Source organism: Chenopodium quinoa, unplaced genomic scaffold (assembly GCF_001683475.1).
Source record: "Chenopodium quinoa cultivar QQ74 unplaced genomic scaffold, ASM168347v1, whole genome shotgun sequence".
In the NCBI taxonomy this organism is placed as follows: domain Eukaryota; kingdom Viridiplantae; phylum Streptophyta; class Magnoliopsida; order Caryophyllales; family Amaranthaceae; genus Chenopodium; species Chenopodium quinoa.
The window spans coordinates 5,620,909-5,644,372 of NW_018743292.1; the positions used below are offsets into that span (position 1 = coordinate 5,620,909).

The 23,464-nt window shown below is 33.8% G+C and overlaps 2 protein-coding genes across 2 annotated transcripts; both read right to left on the reverse strand.

Moving 5' to 3' along the window:
- Window positions 1-1,382: 1,382 nt before the first annotated feature.
- LOC110736634 (amino acid permease 4-like) lies at window positions 1,383-5,874 on the reverse strand. Its single transcript, XM_021916905.1, has 7 exons — window positions 5,731-5,874; window positions 4,529-4,643; window positions 4,035-4,268; window positions 3,049-3,142; window positions 2,741-2,955; window positions 2,508-2,647; window positions 1,383-2,410 (listed from the first exon to the last, which is right to left on the reverse strand). Exons 1-7 carry the CDS (start codon window positions 5,734-5,736, stop codon window positions 1,757-1,759), a joined length of 1,458 nt encoding a protein of 485 aa, XP_021772597.1. The 5' UTR covers window positions 5,737-5,874; the 3' UTR covers window positions 1,383-1,756.
- A 4,769-nt stretch (window positions 5,875-10,643) lies between these two features.
- On the reverse strand, window positions 10,644-19,030 carry LOC110736635 (probable glucan 1,3-alpha-glucosidase). Its single transcript, XM_021916906.1, has 6 exons — window positions 16,886-19,030; window positions 14,947-15,220; window positions 14,732-14,867; window positions 12,754-12,964; window positions 12,437-12,643; window positions 10,644-11,463 (listed from the first exon to the last, which is right to left on the reverse strand). Exons 1-6 carry the CDS (start codon window positions 18,524-18,526, stop codon window positions 11,095-11,097), a joined length of 2,838 nt encoding a protein of 945 aa, XP_021772598.1. The 5' UTR covers window positions 18,527-19,030; the 3' UTR covers window positions 10,644-11,094.
- Window positions 19,031-23,464: the final 4,434 nt, after the last annotated feature.

Here is a 23,464-nt window from a genome sequence, read left to right on the forward strand (position 1 = left end):
GTATCTCTCAGATTTTTCCACTCAAAATTTGATTTTGACATAACATCGTGAGTATGTAGAACGAATATCATATGTTAAAATGGAAATTGTTACTTTGTGTTTCTCTATGAAACTTGATACTTTGAAGGCAAAAGGAATTCATATTGAAGAACCATAAAAGTTATTAACATAAAATCACATGATAACTACATAGTATTTAATTAACAAAATAGTGTGTAAAATATTGTAATAACTTTGTATTTGTGTAAATTAAAGTGGATATTTTGAGGTGTTCATAATCGTGTACCTTGCTTTCTGAGTACCCAAAAAGAGTGTACTTGAAGTGGGACTATAGAAGATGAAGTATTTGTTTAAATTTTATTGGGTGCTGGGTGATTGTTCTTTCAAATTCGAATTATCTGTTTTTTTTTTAGAACCTTATTACTACGGATTAATTAAACTATTTGCTATTTGAATGATATTATTTGTATTCCTAATATCCAATCCAAACATAAATTAATAACTTTTGGCACAACAAACAAAAAAATAAAAATAAAAATAAAAACACTCAAGTTGATTATTTTTCCATAGAGGTTACAAATAGGTGGTTGGCGGTACATTTTACTTTAATTTCGGTCAATTTGAATTGGATTGTGTTTAGGTTAAGAGCTATTCTATTTATGTTTTATTCGTTTTGTGTCTATGCCCAATTAATTTTGTGAGAAATCAATCAATTTAACTGTATCAACTAGTTTATCTATAGATGACGACTATGGCATGTCCATTCAAATGTTTTTAGAGTTGGTCATATCAATTGATGTCTTAAAACTCACTAATGATACGTATTGTGCTTGTCTACATAACTATTTTCAAAAATTCATCGTACATATGAATTAGTCTAAATGGCACGATACTGATTCGTAACTTGTACACCTGGAGTTATATATGTGGGGGACAAAACCTCGTCTTTATTCTAAGATTTTCCAACAACCACTATAACATTCTTGATGGATCAAGATTAATAAGAATTTGATCATTGGAATTTTATTACTTCCTTTACTTTGACTTTTTTTCTTTCTTTTTTTTTTCTCACAAAAAACTTTCAATTGAGAAGAGCAAATACAATTGGAGAGAGTAAATTGATAATAACATATTGTAGAGCATTGATTCACTTTAACTATACAAGACTACATTTATTTATCAAACGAGACATTATTAGTTTCTCTATCTCGATCTTACTTTTTATTTTTTGTAGAAGTTGTTAGTTGTCGTGTTTATCAGTCAAACTTAAATACTTAAATCACGTAACTAAACATATATAGAATTTGTTCAAATTTATATGCAATAAAAAGAGATTAATCTAAGAACAAATTATATAGACCTTAAGATAATTGACAAATATATAAATAAACAACTATATTTTGCACAAACAAACTTTGCACGGATTATTAGCACTTCATACACTAGATAAGATAATTAAAATTAATGCTAATTAATTGACAAAAGAATAGAGTAGATACTCAATTCTTTAATTACAAGGTACAACACTAATTACACATAAAAAGCTAGGGTTCCTTCCTTTCTTAAGAACACTAGCAAACTTTGTTACAACATTAAGTGAAGAAAAACAAAGGACTTAAAAATGAAATAAAATAAAAACACATCTGTACCACCCATGAACAACATATATGACTCTCCATGGACATTGAAATATAATTCCTTTCGACTACTCTCCTATGTCGATCAATCAATCGATCCAATGAATCTATCGCGTGCATCAATAGCTAGTTTTGAATGGACGATACACCTTAAGATCAGAAGCAACACCGGCAATTGATCCAGCAGCAGCAGCAATCGAAATCACTAGACAAGCCAAGCTCAACATTTGAAGACACACCCACTTTGTACTCCACTTTGGCAACTTCTTTTGAGCAATGTACATCTCTATAGGGAAGTACACGGTTAAAGGCCAAAACCCGAGTGCTCCAAGTAGTCCTACAATGTCATTGAAGAAAGGGAGAAGCATCGAAATAAGCGTGGTTAACACCACAAATGCACTTCTCCACACCAACCTAAAGAGGTTTAGACTGTAAGGCCTTAAACCCGGAATTCTAATTTTGATATCTTTAGTGATGAAATCGCTGTCAGGCCATCTTTGGACTGCCCATTTTTCGATGAATGCAAAGAGAGGTTGGCAGTAGACTTGGTATGCTCCAACTAAGTGAATTACTATGGCTGCATTGGCTATGTCTAGGAGCCAAAAGGGGTTGTAGAAACCGAAACCAGTAAGGAGATTTCCTGGTGCAAGATCACCAAACGCGGCATAGCCCATACATCCGCAGAGCATGTAGAATAGTGTTGTTACCGCGATACTTATGAATGAGGCTTTCTTCATTGTCTTGGATTCTGCAGGAGGTGATCTCACAGTATCCTGACCAAATCAACAAAAAATCGCGTAAATAACCAACTTAACTAACCACTCTAGCAGTCAAGTACTGTCACAAATTTACATGAGCTAGAATTAGTACCTGGATCTCAATAAGAATGATTGAGAAAGAGTAAGCAAAGGCGATATCACCAAGAGCTTGGAAGCTCCTCCAAATCTTCTGTGTTTCGGTCACTGATCCTACGCTTATTCCAGTGAAACTACCCTTGAAACTCTTGTTAGCTGAGTCCAAAAAAAAAAACAAGAAACATGTTAATTTTGTACAAAAAGTTTAACCAAAAAGCTTAAAATGTAGATTTTTGGAGGAATGTGAACCTGCTACTTGAACAATTCCTAGAGCAAGTCCAATGGCAGAGTAAGTGAAAGACATAACAGCCGCGACTATTGAGAGCCACCAAATTTGATCAAAGTCAGGAATCTGAGAGAATATAATTTCTGCAATTCCAAATGCTATCATATAAGGGTTGCTTGACATGTGACATGGGTTCTTCCCTCCACTGTCATGGAAGCAGTTTGATCGTTTTATCGCCCTGTCGAATTTAATCATCAGTACTCATATATACATACTTAACTTACCTCAAAGTTTTACATAATACAAGGTGAAATTATGCATAATAACTCACATCATACTGATAGAAGCTGCAATTGTGTATCCTATGGCAACGCCGAAAAGGTTCACATACTGAATTAGTCCACATAATTTCACATGTGCACCACCTACAAAAACATAGATAAAACCATATCTTAGTATATATAAATTTTAAGTTTGATATATAATTAGAAAAATTTGCGAGAAAGGTCCTTTTAAGTGGTCGACCTTGTGAGGAAGATCTTTTTATAAAAAAGGTGCCACAAAAGGTCCTTTTATGGCGTTTGAGTTGTGAGGAGGGTCATTTGACTACTCCGGCGTTGACCAATATTTTCCAGCCAAATAAAATCACGTGCACAGTAGTGACCACTGAAATCTTCTTCTTCTTTTTTTTTTTTTTTCTCTTCCTCTTCTTCCTCCATTTTCCTTTTTCGATTTTCCGGCCAATTTTTTTTTGCAAACAGAGGGGGGGTATGCAAATGGTGGGGTATTACTGTGTTGCTCCTTCTCTGAAATTCTTCAGTAGTTGTCGATTGGCTGGAATTTGGTGGAGTGGTGGCTGCTTGCGATGGCTGATTGGTGTTGCGTGGGTTGCTGTTGGTGTTGCGCAAGGGAAGGTTCTTTTGGAGTGTTTTTGAAAGGGAGAAAGGGTTGGGGTTCCTTGTTGCCGGAGGTGGAGGTGTGGTGGGCGGAGGTCTCGTCGGAAATTCCATTCATGGAGGTGTGGAATTGAAAGGGAGGAAGAAGATGAAGAGGAAAAAAAAAGAGAAAAAAAAAAAAGCTGATTTGATCGGTCACGTGCACAGCACGTGACTTTTTTTGGCCGGATATGTAGGTCAACGCCGGAATTTGGTCAAAGGACCCTCCTCACAACCCAATCGCCATAAAAGGACCTTTTGTGCCACCTTTTTTATAAAAGGATCTTTCTCACAAGGTCGACCACTTAAAAGACCTTCGTCGCAAATTTTCCATATAATTAAGATGATATTATTATTGCATATGAAAGTTCAGTATATATACCAAGGTTGGACCTAACAGCATCCATGTAAGTATAGTTTCTCTTGCCCGAAATCGGATCACCAGAACGGTAGCAATCGGCTAGAAGAGTGGAAGTGTAGTAGATAACAAAGGAGAACAAGAACATCACGGCCGGACCGGCGATCCAGCCAAGCTGAGCTATAGCCCATGCTAAGGAGAGCACTCCTGAACCTATCACTGCTGTTATAATATGTGCACTTGCGGTCCATACAGTCCCTATAACATAGTTTAACAAAAACAAAAAATAAAAAATGGTTAAGAATCAAGATTATGTTTAGTGCATGAAAATGATGAGCTTTTTTCTAGGGAAAATTCTAGAGATTAATACATAATTGATTGTTACCTACATTTAAGTGCTGAAATTAAAAGATATATTTAGGTTTGAAACTTTAGTTTTTGGTATGACGAGTACTTAAGGTGAAACAAAGAGTTTATGATACGATATTGTTGTACATGTATGTATGGTGGACATGTACCTGTTCTTTTGAGACGGCCATCATCATCGAAGCATGTAGACGGTTGTTGGCCTAGCACGTCTATGGAGACGTCGTAGACATGGTGGTTGTTTATTTTGGCAGCACCATCACCCATCTTGAATTGAATTAAGAGCAAAAAATAAGGCAAAGCAAAGAATACAATTAGAAAAAATAAAACAAAATTCAATGTTTAGATGAATAAATGTGTAAATGTTGAAGAGCTGAGCTAACAATTAGCTAGGTGAACTTGAAAATTATGTGATATTTTTATGGTTGGTAGGTTATATAAAACGAATTATGTTATAAGCTGAATTTATAGGATTATTGCAAGAGAATATTTAGGCAAGTTTACATAAAGCCTAAACCTAAAATGTGACACTAGGAGACCTAATAGTATAAGGAACTAATTAAGGTTGAACACTTGTATGAACAAAAAGAGTAAGTGGTAAAGGGGTATATATAAGCTGTTCAGATTTGCTCAAGTACAAGAAATAGCTAGGAATCTCACTGATATTGCTTATATTTGACCCTTCCAACATCCCCACCATAAAAAGGTGTTAGAGACTAAATTTACTAAATTGCCCCTTTTTTAAATTACAATGTTTATGCCCTTCACCACTAACACGATCATAAATACGATGATTTTTATTAGGGTTCTTTTTTTCCTCTTATTAATATATGTGATTGTTAAATTATGGGACCATGAAAAACGATATCACCTGATATTGACTTTGGAATTTGTTCTAACTACTCACTACTTAATACAAAGAATGTAATTATTCTTAATTTTACTTTTAACAACCATACATAAGAAGTCTTCTCTCACAATTATTTCATGGGCACAAACTTTATTTGTGAAGATAAACCAATTTATCATGCATGTCATATTCATCTTGTAGATTATACTAGTCAACAATTTTAGAAAAGATAGTAAGTCATGTCTAGTTAGAAAATTCTTAACAACCAAAGCCATCTCTCCATTATAAACCTAAATAATTAACTTAGAAAAATAGTAGAATACCTTAATTTCCTCTAAATTAAAAGAAAAAAAAAAAAAAAAAAAAAAAAACTCTTTTAAATTATTTTTTTTGAACCAAAAATTCTCTTTAATTAATCTACACAAAACACATACTGGTAAATTACAAAAGATAAAATATGTTTATAAATGAAATTAAATAAAATGTTTATAATAAATTTCTTACCGTCATTATAAGAATTTTCTTTCTCTCCCTCCTCAAAAAATGAGGATTTCGTAAAATAAATATATACAAAAGAGAGTGAGTAAGTGAGTATGTAGTGAAGATGGGTTTAGAGGGGCAATTGCTGCACTCTCTTGTGTATGATTTACGATGTTTATATAGGGTCCAAAAGAAGCATAAATATAACAAAAACATTATTAAAATATTTAATAATATTAAATTAAATTTCTACAACAATATAAAATATAGTACTACAATATGATCCTTTTTGTCTAGCAATCTCACGTGGAATGCTTCTCCTCCATCCTTATTGTAAGAGAATAAATGCTGCCTTACCATTGTATTTAATTTATTTGAGTTGATTAGTATCTTTACATTTTAATTGATTTTTGTAGCAATAATGCCTTTGTTTGAGAATTATGCCCATTAAGATGGTTGAATAATGTCTACATGTTTCATTATTGTCTTGCTTTATTGTATACTAATGTGGCCATATATGATATCCTTGTTTTTGGTAATCCTTTATGCAACAAAGTCCAAGGTTGGGTTAGGATTGAAATTTAAGGTTTAATAACTATGTACTCCATAATTTGTAATTTTGCCTTCTAGCGTAACTAACTATGTTTCTCAATTTAGAGATATACGATTGTGTATGAGTAGTTATTATACAGATCGATCGACATGGATGATCCATAAAGGCCCATAGTAGAATGAAGCTTATGGATAGTAAACATCCTTACCAAAATTATCTGGAGGTTTCACGTAGGGGTGAAACAAATTTGGTTTAAAACCAAACCGAACCGAAAACCGAACCGAATTAGGAATATGGTTCGGTTTTTTTCTTAAGTGGTTCGGTTTCGGTTTGTAAAATCAAGAAACCGAAATTGTATGGTTCGGTTTCGGTTTCGGGAAATGAAAACCGAAACCGAACCGAATTTCGGCCCATAATATATAAGGCAAAAAAAAAACCCTAATCACTCTTCTCAGCCTCTCACTCTCTCCTCTTCTCTTTCCTCCCTTTCTCTCTCCTCTAATCCTCTTCTCTTTTCTCCATTTGTGAGCTTTCTCCCTCTCGGTTCTCTCTTTCTCCTTTCCTCTTCTTATCTTCTCCAATCTCTAGTTCTCTACTCTGTCCTTTCTCTCTCCTCTTCGATCTCTTCTCCACTTTCACTCTCTTCTCCTCTTCGACAGTACGACCAAGGAGGCAAGGACGACCACCTGGGCACCAGTGTTCACATTCTAAAGGTTTTCATGTCAAATTCGACCATGAAAACACTAGATCTAGTATTTTCATGGTCGAATTTGACCTTTAAAACCCAAATTCGAGGTTTTTCGGTGGAATGTTAGGTATGTCCTCTTTTTCTTTCTTTTAATTTGGTTTGAGTTTTTTATTTTTATGGTGGTGTATGATTGAATTGTGGTGGTGGTAGGTAGTTTTGGGTGGGTTTCGGGTGGTCAGGATGGATGGTGGGTTTCTTCAGTTTTTGGTGGGTGGAGGGGTGGTTTTTGATGGATTCGGGTTGATGCATGATGAGTGGGTTTCGGGTGGTTTTTGATGGGTTAGGGTGGATGGCGGGTGGGTTTCGGGTGGTTTTGGGGGATGGGTGGTGAGTTTCGGTGGTTTTGGTAGGTTAGGGTGGGTGGTGGGTGGGTTTTAGGTGGTCAGGGTGATGGGTGGTGGGTGGGTGTTGGTGGTGATAAGGTGGGATGGTAATAATTAATACCTTGGATTGGTTTGGTTTTGTTTGGTTCGGTTTTAATTGGTTTGGTTCGGTTCGGTTTTTTTTGCAAAATTTGATGTTCATGATGCTTGATAGGAAAATTCGGTGCGGTTTGGTTTTTTTTTAAGAAAACCGAAATTTAGGTGGTTTGGTTCGGTTCGGTTTCAAAGAGAAAGTGGTGCGGTGTGGTTTGCAAAATCAAGAAACCGAAATATGGTGGTTCGGTTTCGGTTTGGGCCAAAAACCAAACCGAAAACCGAACTTTCACCCCTAGTTTCACGTGAACACTCACCTGATCCACTTGATAAGAACTAATTGGGGCCTACACCCTATGTGACAAACTCTTGAATAGCCTTATAAATAACCTGATCATTAGAAATAAAGGTACAAACATTTATGACAAAAAAATGTGTTCTTGTCAAAATTACTATTTATTGTCGAAACTATATTGAGTTTACCATCAGTGTGATTTTTCTGGATCTATCTCCGATTTGAGGGTAGTTAACATACAATTGGTTCCTAGGTCAGATTTGAGACATGATATTGAGTGATCATATTTTTAATTTCTAAATAATACTTTGTATATCGTTATTTTTAAAATAGAGTTCTAATAAATATTGGTTGATGACACTGACGTGACATAGTTTGTAAGGATTTTGAGGTGTTTCTTGGACGGAAGGATATGAAGATTGTACAACAAATGTTTATTGGCCTTGTACAAAGGAAAAGGAGAACTAGTTGTGTCCAGGGAACTAATAGCACATAGAAAGGTCAGAAATAGAAAGGAATTTTGCAAATGAAAGAAAAGGGCATAAATATATAATATAGCCAATGAATTGCATAAAAAAGAGCAATTTGTTAATACAAATAGGATCTGATTCTAGCAACTTTGTTGCCAAAGACTTTGGGATTGATAGGTTATGAGTCTTATGACAACTATTAAAAAGCACTTATCATTATATTAGTGCCTTTGGTATCTTTGAACTTTGAATGGATCTTTCTATTGATTATGACCCACTAATACTATTACCATAAGATTAATTAAGTCGTCTAAACTATTAATCCATTTATTAATTAAACATAATTACTATATGTGCTAATAAAAGTATGTAGGGATTAATTAGAAAGGTTATTATGACAAGACACTTGTTGGACTATCATCATTTTGGAAAATAAACTCAACGTTCTACCATTGATAGTGGGTTGTTTAATTTTGAGGGGTGTGTGGCCTTTCTCCTCCTTGTAATGTTGGTGGGTGGGTCTATCTCCCTTAGGTCGGCTTGAGTACCATCCACTTATATTAGTTTAAGAATAAGAGCGATTGTTGACTATCTTAGTTGATACGTACTAAGTACAATTGTATAGGTGTTTAGAAAATAAGCGAAATTTGACTAGTTTAGTCGGTACTATATATGTATAACTGTGTAGGTTTTTATGATTAAAATTAGAACAATTTTTACAAAATAATAACAGTATACAATTAATACATGTTCAAAAAAGTTAGAACACGTTTATTTTCCCAATAGATTGTAATTTAAATAATTAATTAAGTAGTTTTCATGTGCGATATATTTGTTGCTAAAGGTTAATTTACACAAATTAAGGGTTGGTTATTCTTTCATTGGTATTCTCTAAAACCATGTATCATTACATTTGTTGAAGACTTATTGATGTTTAATTTGGTGACAAGACAAATATTTAGGAACATAAGACTGAGTATTATCGAACCAATAATCAAAGGAAAAGTTCAATTCCGTAATCTTTCAAATCAAAGCTCTATTCTATTGCTCCTTTCCACTTGTTTATATTCGTCACACATGTATCCACTATTTAATGACGTTATGTATACAAGTATATTTTTAAAATTTTATGCTTCACGAAATCCACATTTCTCAAAATTGAACTTAATAATTTATTTATCATAGATTAATTGAGGTATAAAAAATTAATCTGAATTTAGATCTAATACAACAGTATTATTTCAGAAATTTCTGTCAATATGTATGCATTAGGAGAAATCAAGAGGTAAATTTTACCCTAATAAACATAAGGTAACTCATTGTCATAGGTAGTATTATAAATTAACAACAAAATATTTTTAACTTCAATAAACATAAAGTACATTATAAAATTTATAAAAAAATTATAAATTTTTTTTCTACTACTACTACTACTATTATTATTATTATTATTATTATTATTATTATTATTATTATTATTATTATTATTATTATTATTATTATTATTATTATTATTATTATTATTATTATTATTTAACTTCTAAAGCTTTCCATGATTCGCTATAATTTATGATATACTCTCAAGAGTGCGCAACAATTACATACTCTTTATACTTGAGAAAATTTTAAAGTCAAATTATAACCACTCACCCCTCCCTTCTTAACCTTCTTAAAATAGTTAGTGGTGGAAATTTATTAATAGAAAGTCAACTTTATATTAGGTCATGATAAAGATTTCTAAATCCAAATTATTTGAGCACGTGAAAATTAATTATACTTATAGCTATCAATTTTATTTCTACATTTACATCATAAATCTTGTCTTCTTTTGATCGTAGGGGATGTTCAATTATACTCGTAGGATCTATAACTAATAAGTATATTTATATACAATCCTATATGTGCTAGCCTAAGTAACAAATACCAAGTATAACAAACTATATACGCTATATTGCTTATATCATAACCATTTCTTCTCCAAAATCCAACATTGAATAATCTATTAATTTTTTGATATTCATTTTTAATAACCAAAACAGCAAAACTTACAATTTTGTTGGATTTAGATTTCAAATTACATATTTGGTCAAGAAGTGAAACTTTTCTTGCAAATATCAATTACTCATTGTAGGCTTATAGGCCTTGGAAAATCTTATATGACCCGAACTGGCTTGACCAAAGCCTGATTCAAACTCGAAATTAGATAACCGGTTTTGGGCCGAATCAAATTGACCTTCCCTAAACCAACCCGATCCAAAATGGTTAATTTGAAATTATGAATAACATTGCTTGACTTTTGAAGATTGGCAATTAAACTGAAATGGACTTAACCACAAATACGAATGTAGCCAGAGTCGATCCAAATGACCCTTTAGCATCCTTAACCTATGATGTACAACCTTAGGTATACCCATGTTAGACACTTAGACACTTAAGAGTTCTTTTCAAACTTGAAAAACAAGGTAAAATTCTTATGATTCACGAGGAAAAATGAGACAACTTGTCAACTTCTAGTCACTTCAAAAACAAGTTAAAAATTGACAATGATGGGTAGCGTTTATATGGCAAGGCTAATCAATACATACCGAATCAAATATTCCGATATATTATCTTTTGCCATTACAAAACAAAATTGTCCTACAAATGTAAAGAACACTAGATAAACCAAGATAGGTTTAAACACTAAAGACTGAATGGGTATTAAATTATTATTTCATACCATTGGCATTGTAGCTTCGAAAGGTACGGCTCTTTTGCTATTTCAGCATGTCAAACCTAAAAACATGTACCTCACTTATCTTTAGAATGGTGCTTCATAACCTCAAAACTTTTGTACAACGAGCCGAGCTTACATCACAAGTGAAGCCTCAGATGGTGCTTCACCATACAATGAGGTTCACAGGAGCTCACAGGATTTGTATTGTCCAGTCATCAGATATACGAACATTAGGTTTGCGAATTGTCAGAACGGAAGTCGTCTGAGACTGTTGAACCCGAAGTGGCCCCATCTCGATTTCAGCCTCTTTTTTAAAAGGCTCAATGAGGGCACTTTTTGGTCGAGCATTGTGCCCCAAAAGTATAATCCTTTCAATTACACATTCTGTTGAAAATAATCTTCCATCATTGCTTGAGGGTGCCAAGTTCAAAGAAGTAAGCTTGCCATCAGTAAAAATGAACCGGCGATGAATATAGGCACCACGCTGAAATTCAAAACTCTTGCCATCGTCGACATAAAGTTCTCCTTCAGCTGATTGAGAACTATTGAGAGCTATTACCTGAAACAAGTACCAAAATAGAGATTACAATATTAAAAGGAGCATAATTAGCAACCAATATTTTTTTACAGGAGATTTGAGGACTTTATCCAAAACCATCTAATTAAAAGTTACAATAGAAAAACACAACTTGTAATCTCAGTTTTCTCCTAGCTGTTCTAAGTGTTAGGAGAAAAGAAGTGATGCAGCACAAAAAGTATGTTTCTTGCTTGCATAAAATAATAAAGGATCATAGTTTGCAGAATGTCAACTCAGTATCCACAAATAAAAATGCTAATTTGACCCTCATCTAGACTTAAATGTTCATTACTAACACAATAATTTTCAAATGCCAAAATTAGTCGAACGAACCCATCCAAATTCAACTATACTATATTTCTTTATCAACATAGATAATAGTACGCATTATCATGCATATGACTTTAAAATTACAAGCATGACAAGATAGACTCATCCACAGATATGGCGATTTCAAGATTTTTGGCATGACATCTATTTCGCCTTTTTGGTAAGACATCAAAGTTAAACACCAATCAAACACATAAATACATAATAGAGTGTTTATGGTTTAAAGCTAAATCAGAGGAAAATAAAAATAACACAGCACAAGAGGATGATTGCATGCTGAAACAATAAAGGATACATAATGAAAATGTATTAAATTATCTACATGTCCAATTTTATTATCTAATTAATCTTTTCACACCCCCACTAACAGCTACATTAATTTCGGAGCACAAGAAAAGCCTTTCCATGTCAGCTGTGTTGCAGATTAACACAGTAGTGGTATACTGGAAATATGTGTTAATTGACAAGAAAATATAAGCACCCCAAGAATTATATGAAGCATCCAAAAATAGAAAGAGGGATAATCAAAGTGATGTCAAAAGAGAATAAATAGGTACTTCTATGATGCCAACAAGCAGACCTAAAAACTTCAGTATGAAATTCAAGTTAGGCACAAGATGCATACCAATGTATATGGATCATTCACCATCTGCGTGGAACTTCGGCGATAACGGTCCTTCCTGGGGATGATGGTACCTGCTCTTTGGAAAGCTGGAACGCCATCATCAGACACTTCCAATTTATGGATCACACCTCCCTTGTATGCGGCTCCTGTTCTCATATCATACCAGTATTGATCTCCAGGAAGATACACTGATTCATGCTTAGTTTGCTGGTTAGAGAACATAAAGAGGCATTATGATACTAATCACAAGACAAAAACATAGAAGGAGATAAAGAATGAAAACAGAAGATCACTATAGTGAAGTAACAAAAACAAACCTCAGTGTACACTCCTTGCACCAAAATACTGTTGCCAACCATAAATGCCTCATCATTGTTGAAGGTAGCTTCATCAGAAGGGAATTCCATCCACAGAGGACGCATAACTGGAGCACCTGTTGTGTTTGACTCTCTAAATAATGTGTAAAAATATGGGAGCAACATATAACGAATACGAATTGCATCCCTCATGCGTTCTGTGTTACGCTCTCTGCAATAAAGAGAAAATTTTCAAGGGCTTGCTCAGAGAGACTTAGAAGCAACAATAAGTAGATATCAGACAATTTTAACGAATAGAATGTTCAAAATTCCTCTTGAGTACTCATTAAACAAGAATAATAAGAGCAAGTATTGTTAGTCCCATTCCAAGTTCCATAGCAGACTATAAATAGTATATGCATGTACATCCTTCAAATTAATGGTAAAAAATCCTTAATACTTAAGCGGATTATAACCAAAGCCAACAACAATCATGTGCTCTTCTCATATACTTCCTCTATCATACAAATATTGCAAAATGTAGAGCTTCATGCTTTTTAAGGCACCAATTTAACCATTAATGTTATTTATTACATAAGAATAAATTATGAAAAGCTGATATTTTGAAAGTAGTATCCAAATGAATCTTACGATATGCCAATTAACTATGTTTTTCCTAACATACAAATCATAATGGATGGTCAAAGGGGAGTTTGTAAAAGTCTAGATGTTTGCAATATCAATGGAACAAAGTAAGAATGAGAAACGAAATAACAGAATCCTTGTATTAATTATTTACACTCCAGTAAAATCTTCAGATTGATTCCCCCCTCCAACCCTGATGGTTTAGAATTGGAATCTTGAATCCATTGATAAACACCAGAATTTCACTCTTCCTAACAAGTGCATTTTCTAGATTTCTTACTCCATTATAAAGGTGAATTTAAACATGCAACAACCATTTGCTACTTCACCCTAAATAATCAGTGTTATCAGATTGACAAACATTACAGGATGGATACGAGTAAAATAAGTTATATTCCCATCCCCTTCCCCTTGACAATTATGGCTACAACACCATCCACAACCCCAACACTAATGGATCACTACTAGCTATTACTGTCTACTACCACCATTTTCTAGTGAAAGTACATCTTGCCAGAGGCAGCCAAAGCCACCTCTCACAAATAACCCACATAATAAAAATAAAAATAAAATTAAAAAACCCCGCCTAGGCTATTGATGCATCATAACTTTATAAGAAAGTAATGACCTTTGGCAGATAGAAATATCAAAGAACACAATACGATCACTTCATCAACTCATACATGGAGGGTTTGAATGAAAGTAGAGCCTTGACAGTAAGTATACCAAAGTCCAAATTATTATATAAACAAACAAACATGACATCAACGGGAAAAATTAAGTGAAAAGATTTAACAAATCAATAATATAATATCCTAACAAATTCAGGCGATTAATAATAGTTTCAAAGGACACATGTTCATGAAATTTTCAATAAGATTAGTTTTCCTTTACTGTGAAAGCCCTAAGGATAAAGATACTTTTAGAATGAAACCAAAATTTATAAAATAATCAAGATGGAGAATGAAGAAGACAGTAACAAACGATTACAACAACAGCAACCAAGAACCAGCAACAAGATGATGTGATTTATTGATATGTTTTTGAACAATAATCATGTTAAAAATTAACCAACATTTATCAGGTTGAAAATTTAATCTTCTCTGAACTTTTCTGATTTTATACAAACTTTTCTGTGACAAGAAAAGAGATATTGTAGAAGATAGAACCTAAGAACCATTTTTTAATAAGGTCCTATCAACAAACAAACAAAGTGCTCAATATAGGCATATAGATGTATTACTACAAAGTAATCCAGACAGAGTGGTACCATCACATATTGAACAATAGTGGGCTCTATATAAAACATGAAATCTTGGACAACACTTTGAGGGACCAACAGAAAAATATTTACCCAAACAACCACGGTTCCCTTCTTTTTGTGTCATGATGAGCATGCCCACGGAAGAAAGGATAGTAAGCACCCAATTGATACCAGCGCACCAGCAACTCAGGTTCAGGGTTACCAAAGAACCCACCAATATCAGCACCTATAAAAAAAGATTTTTAACTGAGAGAAACTGTATATGATTAAAATGTGTCTTTTGAGATGAAAGGACCCTAGATTACCAGAAAAAGTTATTCCTGTCAGTCCCATGGCCAAAACCATCGGAACTGAAACCCTTAGTTGCTCCCATTCAGCTGTATTATCTCCAGTCCAAACAGCTCCGTATCTTTGACTGCCAGCAAAGAATGCTCTTGACAATACAAAGGGTCTATCCTTCCCCTCACCTCGCTTCACAAGTCCACCAGCTGTGCCCATGTGGAAATAATAGCCGTATGAATTATGCAGCTCCCTGTGTTCAACACCTCCAACATGCAGTGCATCTCTAGGCATTGTAACCTGGTTGTTTCATCAAATAAAATGAAAATTTTAAATCCACAACCGAACTATTATGAAAGATCATACATGTCATATCAAGGCATCATGCTGCCTCAAAGGAACACCCAGAGGGAGAAAACCAAATCCAGATATAATGTCACATATTCTACAGAGCAACATTAATTATTCATTTAAAGCCATAATACCACGATTGCTTGTTCAAAGAAGAAATAAAGAAGAATTTTTCAAGAATTTAAGGCCGAAATCAAACAAGTAAAGGCCATATCCTAATTCATGATTATAATTACAGTTACAAAGACAAGATCCACACAGAACTTCAATTCAAAAAAACAAAAAAAAACAAATAAAATAAAAAGATGCAAGCAACAATTCGTAGCAAGAAAATGTGATTGCAAGAAGGTTTAAATAGGAAGAGGCAGTGAGAGGAATATCTACCAAAATACCAGTTATCTAATCTACATATAACTGATATAAGTATATAACCAATAACTAACAACTCAAACCAATAGTGCCAAGCCGCCAAGTGTATACTACTCGTTTTATAATTCATTTTTTTTAAAAAAAAATAAAAAAATACAGGTATATATGTACTGTTTGTCCACAAAGCAAGTGTATTTAATGAGTTTCTTTAAGATTCCCCATAATTTAAAATCTTTTACAAGCATATATCAACATTCACCCCTTCCTCTCCCGAACTCTTCATATTCTCATAAGAAAAGTACACCCACCATTCCTTAATTTTGTCCCACTTGGCTTTTTGCAAGTTTTCAATGCCTATCTTTGAGAAACACAATTAGATGTAATTAAAATTATAGATTAATTTTTTGACACTAAACATCTAGAACAATCTAATAAAATCCCACTGGTTTTTCTCTATCATGTATCGCTGAATAATCATAGTCAAAGCTTCTTTCTCTTCATGCAAAAAATTCCAAATGGGACAAACAGAAATATTGGGGATGAATTTTTTTTTTTTTTTTTTTTAAGAAAAACTTTTTTTTTCCTTAATTCTACTTCTGAAAACCCACACACGGGTTAAAAGGCTAGTTGGGTTAAAAAAATTGACCTAATCTAGCATAGTCATGTCCCACCACAACAAGGGTTTCAATTTTGGTTTTAAAAAAACAAACATTTGTTAAGGGGAAAACTTTATCTTTGAATTAAAAAAATAGCAATAAGAATCACTCAAATGGAAATCACTAAAACAATTTTAATTCCTTTGACTCGTGATAAAATAGCTTGGAAGCATTTAGCTAGCTTACCAGCATGTCCCTTCATTAATAATCTAATACTATTACCTTCCCTCCTTACTTCTTTTCAAAAGTATAACAATAAAAACCCTCCCTCAAACTTATCATTCTATGATGAGTCATTATTTCATATGCTATGGCCTATGGTGTTCAATTAAGATCTGTTGAGTATCATGATTTTTATTAATTAATTCTCATTCTCAGCACCATTTCCATCTCATCAAACAAACATGGGAATCTAAACTCACAATATTCTATATTTCTATCCCCAATCCCATCCTCATATTTCCCCTCAACATCATAAATAAACCTCTACAAGATTCAAATAACACGCATATAAAAACTCAATAACACGACACGTTAAAGAAGTTAAAAAGTATACTATTACAAGAGGATGAATTAAACAAAAAGATACCTCAGGTCCATTGAACACGGATGGCTCATTCATGTCATTCCAAATATATAATGAGGGTGTTGATCCAACATAGTTCTTGTAGGAGAATTTTTCTGCCCACCATTCCCTAACCTCTGGACTCAACATATCCAGGTATGAGGAGGAACCAGGCCAGCACCACCCATCATAATCCTTCCCAGTTGCATCCTTAACATAATGCCCTTTCTCTGAGGCTTCTTTGTGAATATAGTAGGATTCGTCCCGCTTTATGTGTGGGTCAACAATAGTAACCATCCGCCTCCCCTTGCCAGCCAACTTGTTCTGCATCTCTTCTGGATTCGGAAAAAGCATCCTATCCCACGTAAAGTACTTCTTTCCATCAGTATGTTCAATATCAAGCCATAAAACATCATATGGAATATCATACTCATCAAACTTTGAATCAACATGATAAACATCCTCCTCATCCCTATAGTTCCACCTACATTGGTGATAAGCTGTAGCAAAATGCTGCGGCATTGCAGGCATCCCCGTAACAGACACATACTGCCTAACTACATCTTTCGGCCCAGGACCCACAAAGAAAAATGCATCAATAATACCAGCCTCACTCATCCACAATGTATCAATCCTCTTCTGCTCTGAGGGCAACGAAAGCCTGGATTCCCCAGCATCCCAACCGTCCCCAAGAACATCAATCTGCATTTCAGCAGCATTCAACCAAAAGAAACCAGAAGTTCCCCGGGCCTTACCATGAGCAAGCATGAACGGTATTGATCCATACAACCCAAAAGGCGACTCATGAAGATACTCAAACACATCCAAATTGAAAAGCCTATAAGGTTCAGAAAATTCAATACCGGGGCCTCTAGTAGGCTTAAGTGCAAGACTAGTAGCATGTTCAGGAATACCATAAACAAAATCAGCATCATAAAATGAAACATCAAAACTAATAGATTGAGGACCATAAGGTCTTGTATCAGTATGACTCCTAAAATTTTCTTCCCAATTATCCCCCTCATTTTTTTTCACCCTCAATTGCTCAAAATCAAACAACCCGTGCGAATTAATAGAAATTACACGGTTACCTCCATTTTTGTCTCTCACAAAGACCTCGAACGGGTCCCTTCGAAGAATGGCTTCATACCCATCAGCCAAATAAACAACAATTGAAGAAACCCCAGAATCTCCATCAATTTTCTCCTCAGAATACCGCTGTAACCAGAGCTTTTTCTCCAGAAAATCACTCTCAATCACACTCGGAACTTCAAAACGCTTCTTGGGAGGGTTTAGGGTTTGATCTTCATCAATCTTAACCCTCAAAACCCCATCTTGGTAAGCTGAAAACCTCAAAATCAAGGGTTTTTGGACAAGATCTTCAACCCCATTTTCCTGATTCGAAGAATCTGTGGAATTATGATCAATTTGAGGTGGGTTTTTAGGGATTAACTTAGCGACGAGATCGCCATCAGAAATTTTCACATCAACAGCGATTAGAGAACAGGAGTTGGGTTTTCGAGAACGAGCTCGATTGCAAAATGGGGTTTGATTGCAATTGCGAAATTCATCCTTTTTCCAGGAGGAAACAGAGGTGAAAATGAGAAAGAAAGAGAGGAGGAAGAAGAAGAAGAGTGAAGTGAGGTGGGGTTTGAAGGATTTCATAGTTTAAAATTCTGGGTAAGTGTTAGATTGAGTCCAGAAATTCATTCATAATTCAAAGGTTTAAGTGATTGAAGGGGAAGAGGTGAGGACTGAGGAAAGAAATTCACTGAATGTCATTCGACTTTTCAAAATTCACCAAATGTCATCGAGTTTTAACAAAATTCATCGAGTGTCATTAATGACTGACAGTCGTTAGTGGACCTCACCACTTGTCAAGTGTCACTTTCTGATTGGTCCGTTTTTTAAAAAAAAATTAAATAAAAAGAAATTACAAAAATTCCAAACTAAAAAAAAAAAATGGAACTCATCATAGGTGGCCCCCTGCCCACCCCAAAACCCTAGCCACCACCACCTCCTGCCGTCAAGCCCCCTGCCCACCCCAAAACCCTAGCCACCACCACCCCCTGCCGTCGTCCCTCCATTAAAGCGCACTTCATTTTCTCCGTTGAAGCGAAATCTTCTACAAGATTCTTCTTAGCTAGTTAGCTGGGATTATTTTTGTCTTCCTCAACATTCTCAAACAACTCACCCCATTTCTCCTCTTTTTTTTTTTTTTAATTCTTAATTTCTTAGGCACAATGTTGAAAATATATTTTCAAGCTATTTGGGTTTTGTGAAAATTAGAATTCTAAGGGATTAAAATTTCAGTTCATATTAGGATCAATTGTTAAAATTTCGACCATTGAAACCTAAATTCTCAGCTTGTTGTTTTATTCACCCCAATATCAAATTGAAACCGAGAAAATTGAGTGATAAGAATTGGAGTGAGAAAATTGGGTTGCTGAATTGCCCAGATGAAGAAACCGAGAGAAAGAGGCGAGTGTTGTTCGAACAATTTGATTTGAATTGTTCGGGGAGGTGGAGGAAGGGGGGTGGGGTTTTGGATTTTGTGTTTAAAGCTCCGGTGGGTCGCGACTGGGGAAGAGGAGGGGGGCCGGCTGCAGTGCAGAGGAAGCAAGGGTTGATTGCGGTGGATTGGATGTGCTGGTGTTGCGGGCTTATTGCGGTGGTATCAAGGGTTTAGGCTAGGGTGGGTGGCGCGACAAGGGAAGAGGATGGGAAAGGGAAGGAGGCCGGCGGCCACCGGCACGCCGATGTAGGTGGGCTGGTGGCTGCCGAGGTGGTGGCTGGGGTTTGAGGTTTGGGGTTTTTTTTTATTATTATTTTTTTAATATTTTTGGTTTGTTTTTGGAATTTTTTTATTTAATTTTTTTTTAATAAAAATGACCAATCATAAAGTGACACGTGGCAAGTGGTGGGGTCCACTAACGGTCAACTGTAACACCCCCAAATCTCCCTCTACGGAATATATAGAAAATACGTATAAATACTGTAGAGATAGACTTGGGCGTATTACCGCCGCATGATAACGCAAGGCTTATACTTTAAAAATACTTTTGCAGCGGAAAATTCTTTATTCTTATTAATAAAACTTTAAATAAACTTGTTCATAATTTTTGACACAAAACAAAGTCAAACTTTTCCTAAGCTAGGTGAAATTACCGTGGACTCCCGTAGGCATCAATTAACTTCCACCTGAAAAGTTCACCGGCTTACCATAAATGGTAAACAGGGCAAAGCCAAAACAAAAGTACGTATTAGCAAATTATGCTAAGTAGATTATGTGTAAGATAAGTAAAACATAATTTAAATCATTTAGGTTTAATTCAAAGAATTCCAATGCCATACTCATGTAAGAGCTTTTCCAATTAAATGCTTTCAAGACAAGTTTAAAACTCAATCGATTACGTTCCAAAACCAATTTCTCACTAAGTGTGCACACCCCCCAAGTGGTTTACTTTATGAACAAAGGCCAATCTTGAGGAAAGACTAGATCATGCAAAGTCCATAGTCTTCTCTAATCCATTCCCTAAGTGGGATTCATAACCATATCGATTGATTTACTTAAAAGCACATTTTAAAAATCCATCATTCTTGAATATTAAGAAACCTGTAAATCAATTTTAATCCAATCCTTTTTAATAATTTTAATCATAATTCAAAGTCTATTTTGATTAACCAAAAATCATTAATTCAAACCATCATGAAACATAATTTTATAAGGAACATAATAAGATACAATTTCATGGACAACTTTCGTAGGTATCAAACCACATAACGTACCTTAATTCCGAATATCAATCAACACTTCGCACTTTCAAAGTTCAATCATGAATACACCTTGCAATTAACATAACCATACGGTTATCACAACATCTTTAGACATAAACCCAAATCTAATGTGCATGGACTATAAAACTCTTTTAAAAATAATACTTTAATATAAAATTATAACTGTGAAATAGGTAATTATATTTTAGAAAACTAACCATGAAAATAAAGGAATAAGATTAAAGGAAATTGAATTTACGTCAGAAAGGATAGGCAGAACTTGTAGAGATCATAACTCCTTTGATATAACTCTGAATTGGGTGATTCTTGAACCTAAACTCAAGGATTTTTAAAGAGGAATAATTTTTTGTGAAATAAAAAAATCCAAAAACTGACCAGAAGTTCCCAAAAATTGGCTCCAAAGATATACGGGCAGATTTTCTTATAGAAAAGAGGAAAAGAAAAATAGGAAAAGTTTGAGGGAAAAGAAGAGTAAAAGAAAATAAGGGAATTGAGTTTTTTGGTGTGAATAATATGAGAGGTATGAGGGGGTATTTATAGGTGTTTAGGTGATGAGTTTATAGCAATTTAGGGTTGTATAATTTTTGGAAATTTTAAAGAATAGAAATTAGGGTTTTTAATATATGGAAGGATATTAGATTTTATTTGATCATGAAATTTTGTTTAGTAGGTTTTGAGCTTGGAGTGCAAGTATAGAATAAGATTAAATAAATTTTAGATTTAAGAGTAGAAATAAGGAATTTTAAAGGATTTTTATTTTTAATAAAATAAATTAAAATCATTTAGAAAATTCATGAGTGGCCGAAAATATTGAGCTTAATATTGCTCAATAATTTCGGTCCCTCTATGTTAATTTATGAATTTTGTAAAATAATTTATTTGCCTAAAATTAATAATCCAATAAAATTTATTTTGTGAAAATTAATACTTGAAAGAATAAAATCAGATTTTTATTTTATAATTGGGGTGGCCGAAAATTTGACTTATAATAATTAATTAAATCATATTTTTATTATATAAAATCTGAAAATTAATTTTTTAAAAATATATTTCATGAAAATAATTAATTTGGAAAGATATTAAAACAATTTAGATTTTTATACTATGAAAACATAAAATACAATTTAATTAATCTACCGAATTAATATAATTTTGGTTTAGCTATTTAATTTTGAGAAATCAAAAATACTATTTATAACATAAGTATAAAATAGTTTCATTTATTGGACTATCCAATTTAATTAGTTTTGTAAAATAATGATTTAGGCGCCAAAATTAAATATCATTTTGGCTCCAAAATTAAAATACTCTTTAGGAAAATAATTAATTTAGATAATACGTCAAAAATACGAGGCTAAAATACTCTTTAATTTAGAAAATACCTTTCAAAAATACGGGGTATTACATCAACTAACGGCTGTCAGTCTTTAATGGCACTCGGTGAATTTTGCTAAAACTCGGTCGTTTGGCATTTGGTGAATTTTGCAATTGCTCAGTGGCATTTGGTGAAATAGCCGTTTTTTTTTTTTTGTTAATTTGGACAAAGAGAATTTCGAGTAATACAAATTGTTGATTAAGGCAGACTTAGGTTAAGTTATTGTAAGATGGGTTATCTTTATCTAGTATAACAGTTACGAATTACGAGTACCATTTTTCTAACATAAATTTTACTCTTAGAAAAAAAAACTTATTTCGTATTAGATTAATTATTTAAACTTTATAATATGTATTAATTAGAAAATAAACATTAAAATAAATTAAACCGATCACAAATTAAAAGTTACCCTTAAAGAGGTTAAAGTTACCCGCAGATTGACCGTCTTTCAATAAAATTTACGTAATTCCGCCTTATACAAGACTTATTGGCAACTACAAAGTCCGAAGAAAACAAACAGAACGGAAATACCTACAACAAACCAAACTAACAAAGCCACTAAACATATAGCAATAAAGACCTATGGTAATCAAAATTCTTGGGGACCTTCGTGACACTGGTGAATTTAGTAAAAGATTTCGATGCAACAACACAATTTATTTGACAAGGTTATAAAGACTAATAAAAAAAGCAAAAATGATAGCGCCTTAGTGGACGAACTTTAGTATAAAATAGAGTTGAAATTTTGATGGAAAAAGTGAAGAAAGGATCTGCAATTGGCAAAGGATTACAAAACACAAGTGGACGAGACTTAGAGCTCGCAATACAATGAATAATCCTAAAGGTCGAAAGCCAAAGAAGAATGAGTCAATGAAGGTCACTTGACCTTTTGACATAATACCCTTATTGTTGGTATCCTCGACCTCCCCTCAAAAGGAGAATACACAACTCATTTAAGGGCTCTCAAATTACCTCCTTCAGATATTAGATAAACAACGCATAGGCATCAACAACCAATGCTAAGCGTAACAAAAGACCTTTATCTTTCTAAAACAGAGATTGCAACCCCTGACCAAATAGATCTAACAATCCCTTACAAGTTTCTTCATAATTCACTCCAACATACTTATTAATAATAATAATAATAATAATAATAATAATAATAATAATAATAATAATAATGTTCGACTTATTTATAATTCACTATAAGTTAGCGTACTTATTTTTATATAAACTAAAAAACTATAGTGTCGGAGTCTAAGTAGCATATAAACTAAAAAACTATAATGTCGGAGTCTAGGTAACACCGCCATCACCCTTGTCTGGGTCATCTTCCGGCTTTCGATAGGGAGGTGGACCGACTAAACAAGTAGAGAGGTATTTGTGGCCAAATTCGAACTAGCTCTTCAACATCTTCGCCATGAAAGCCT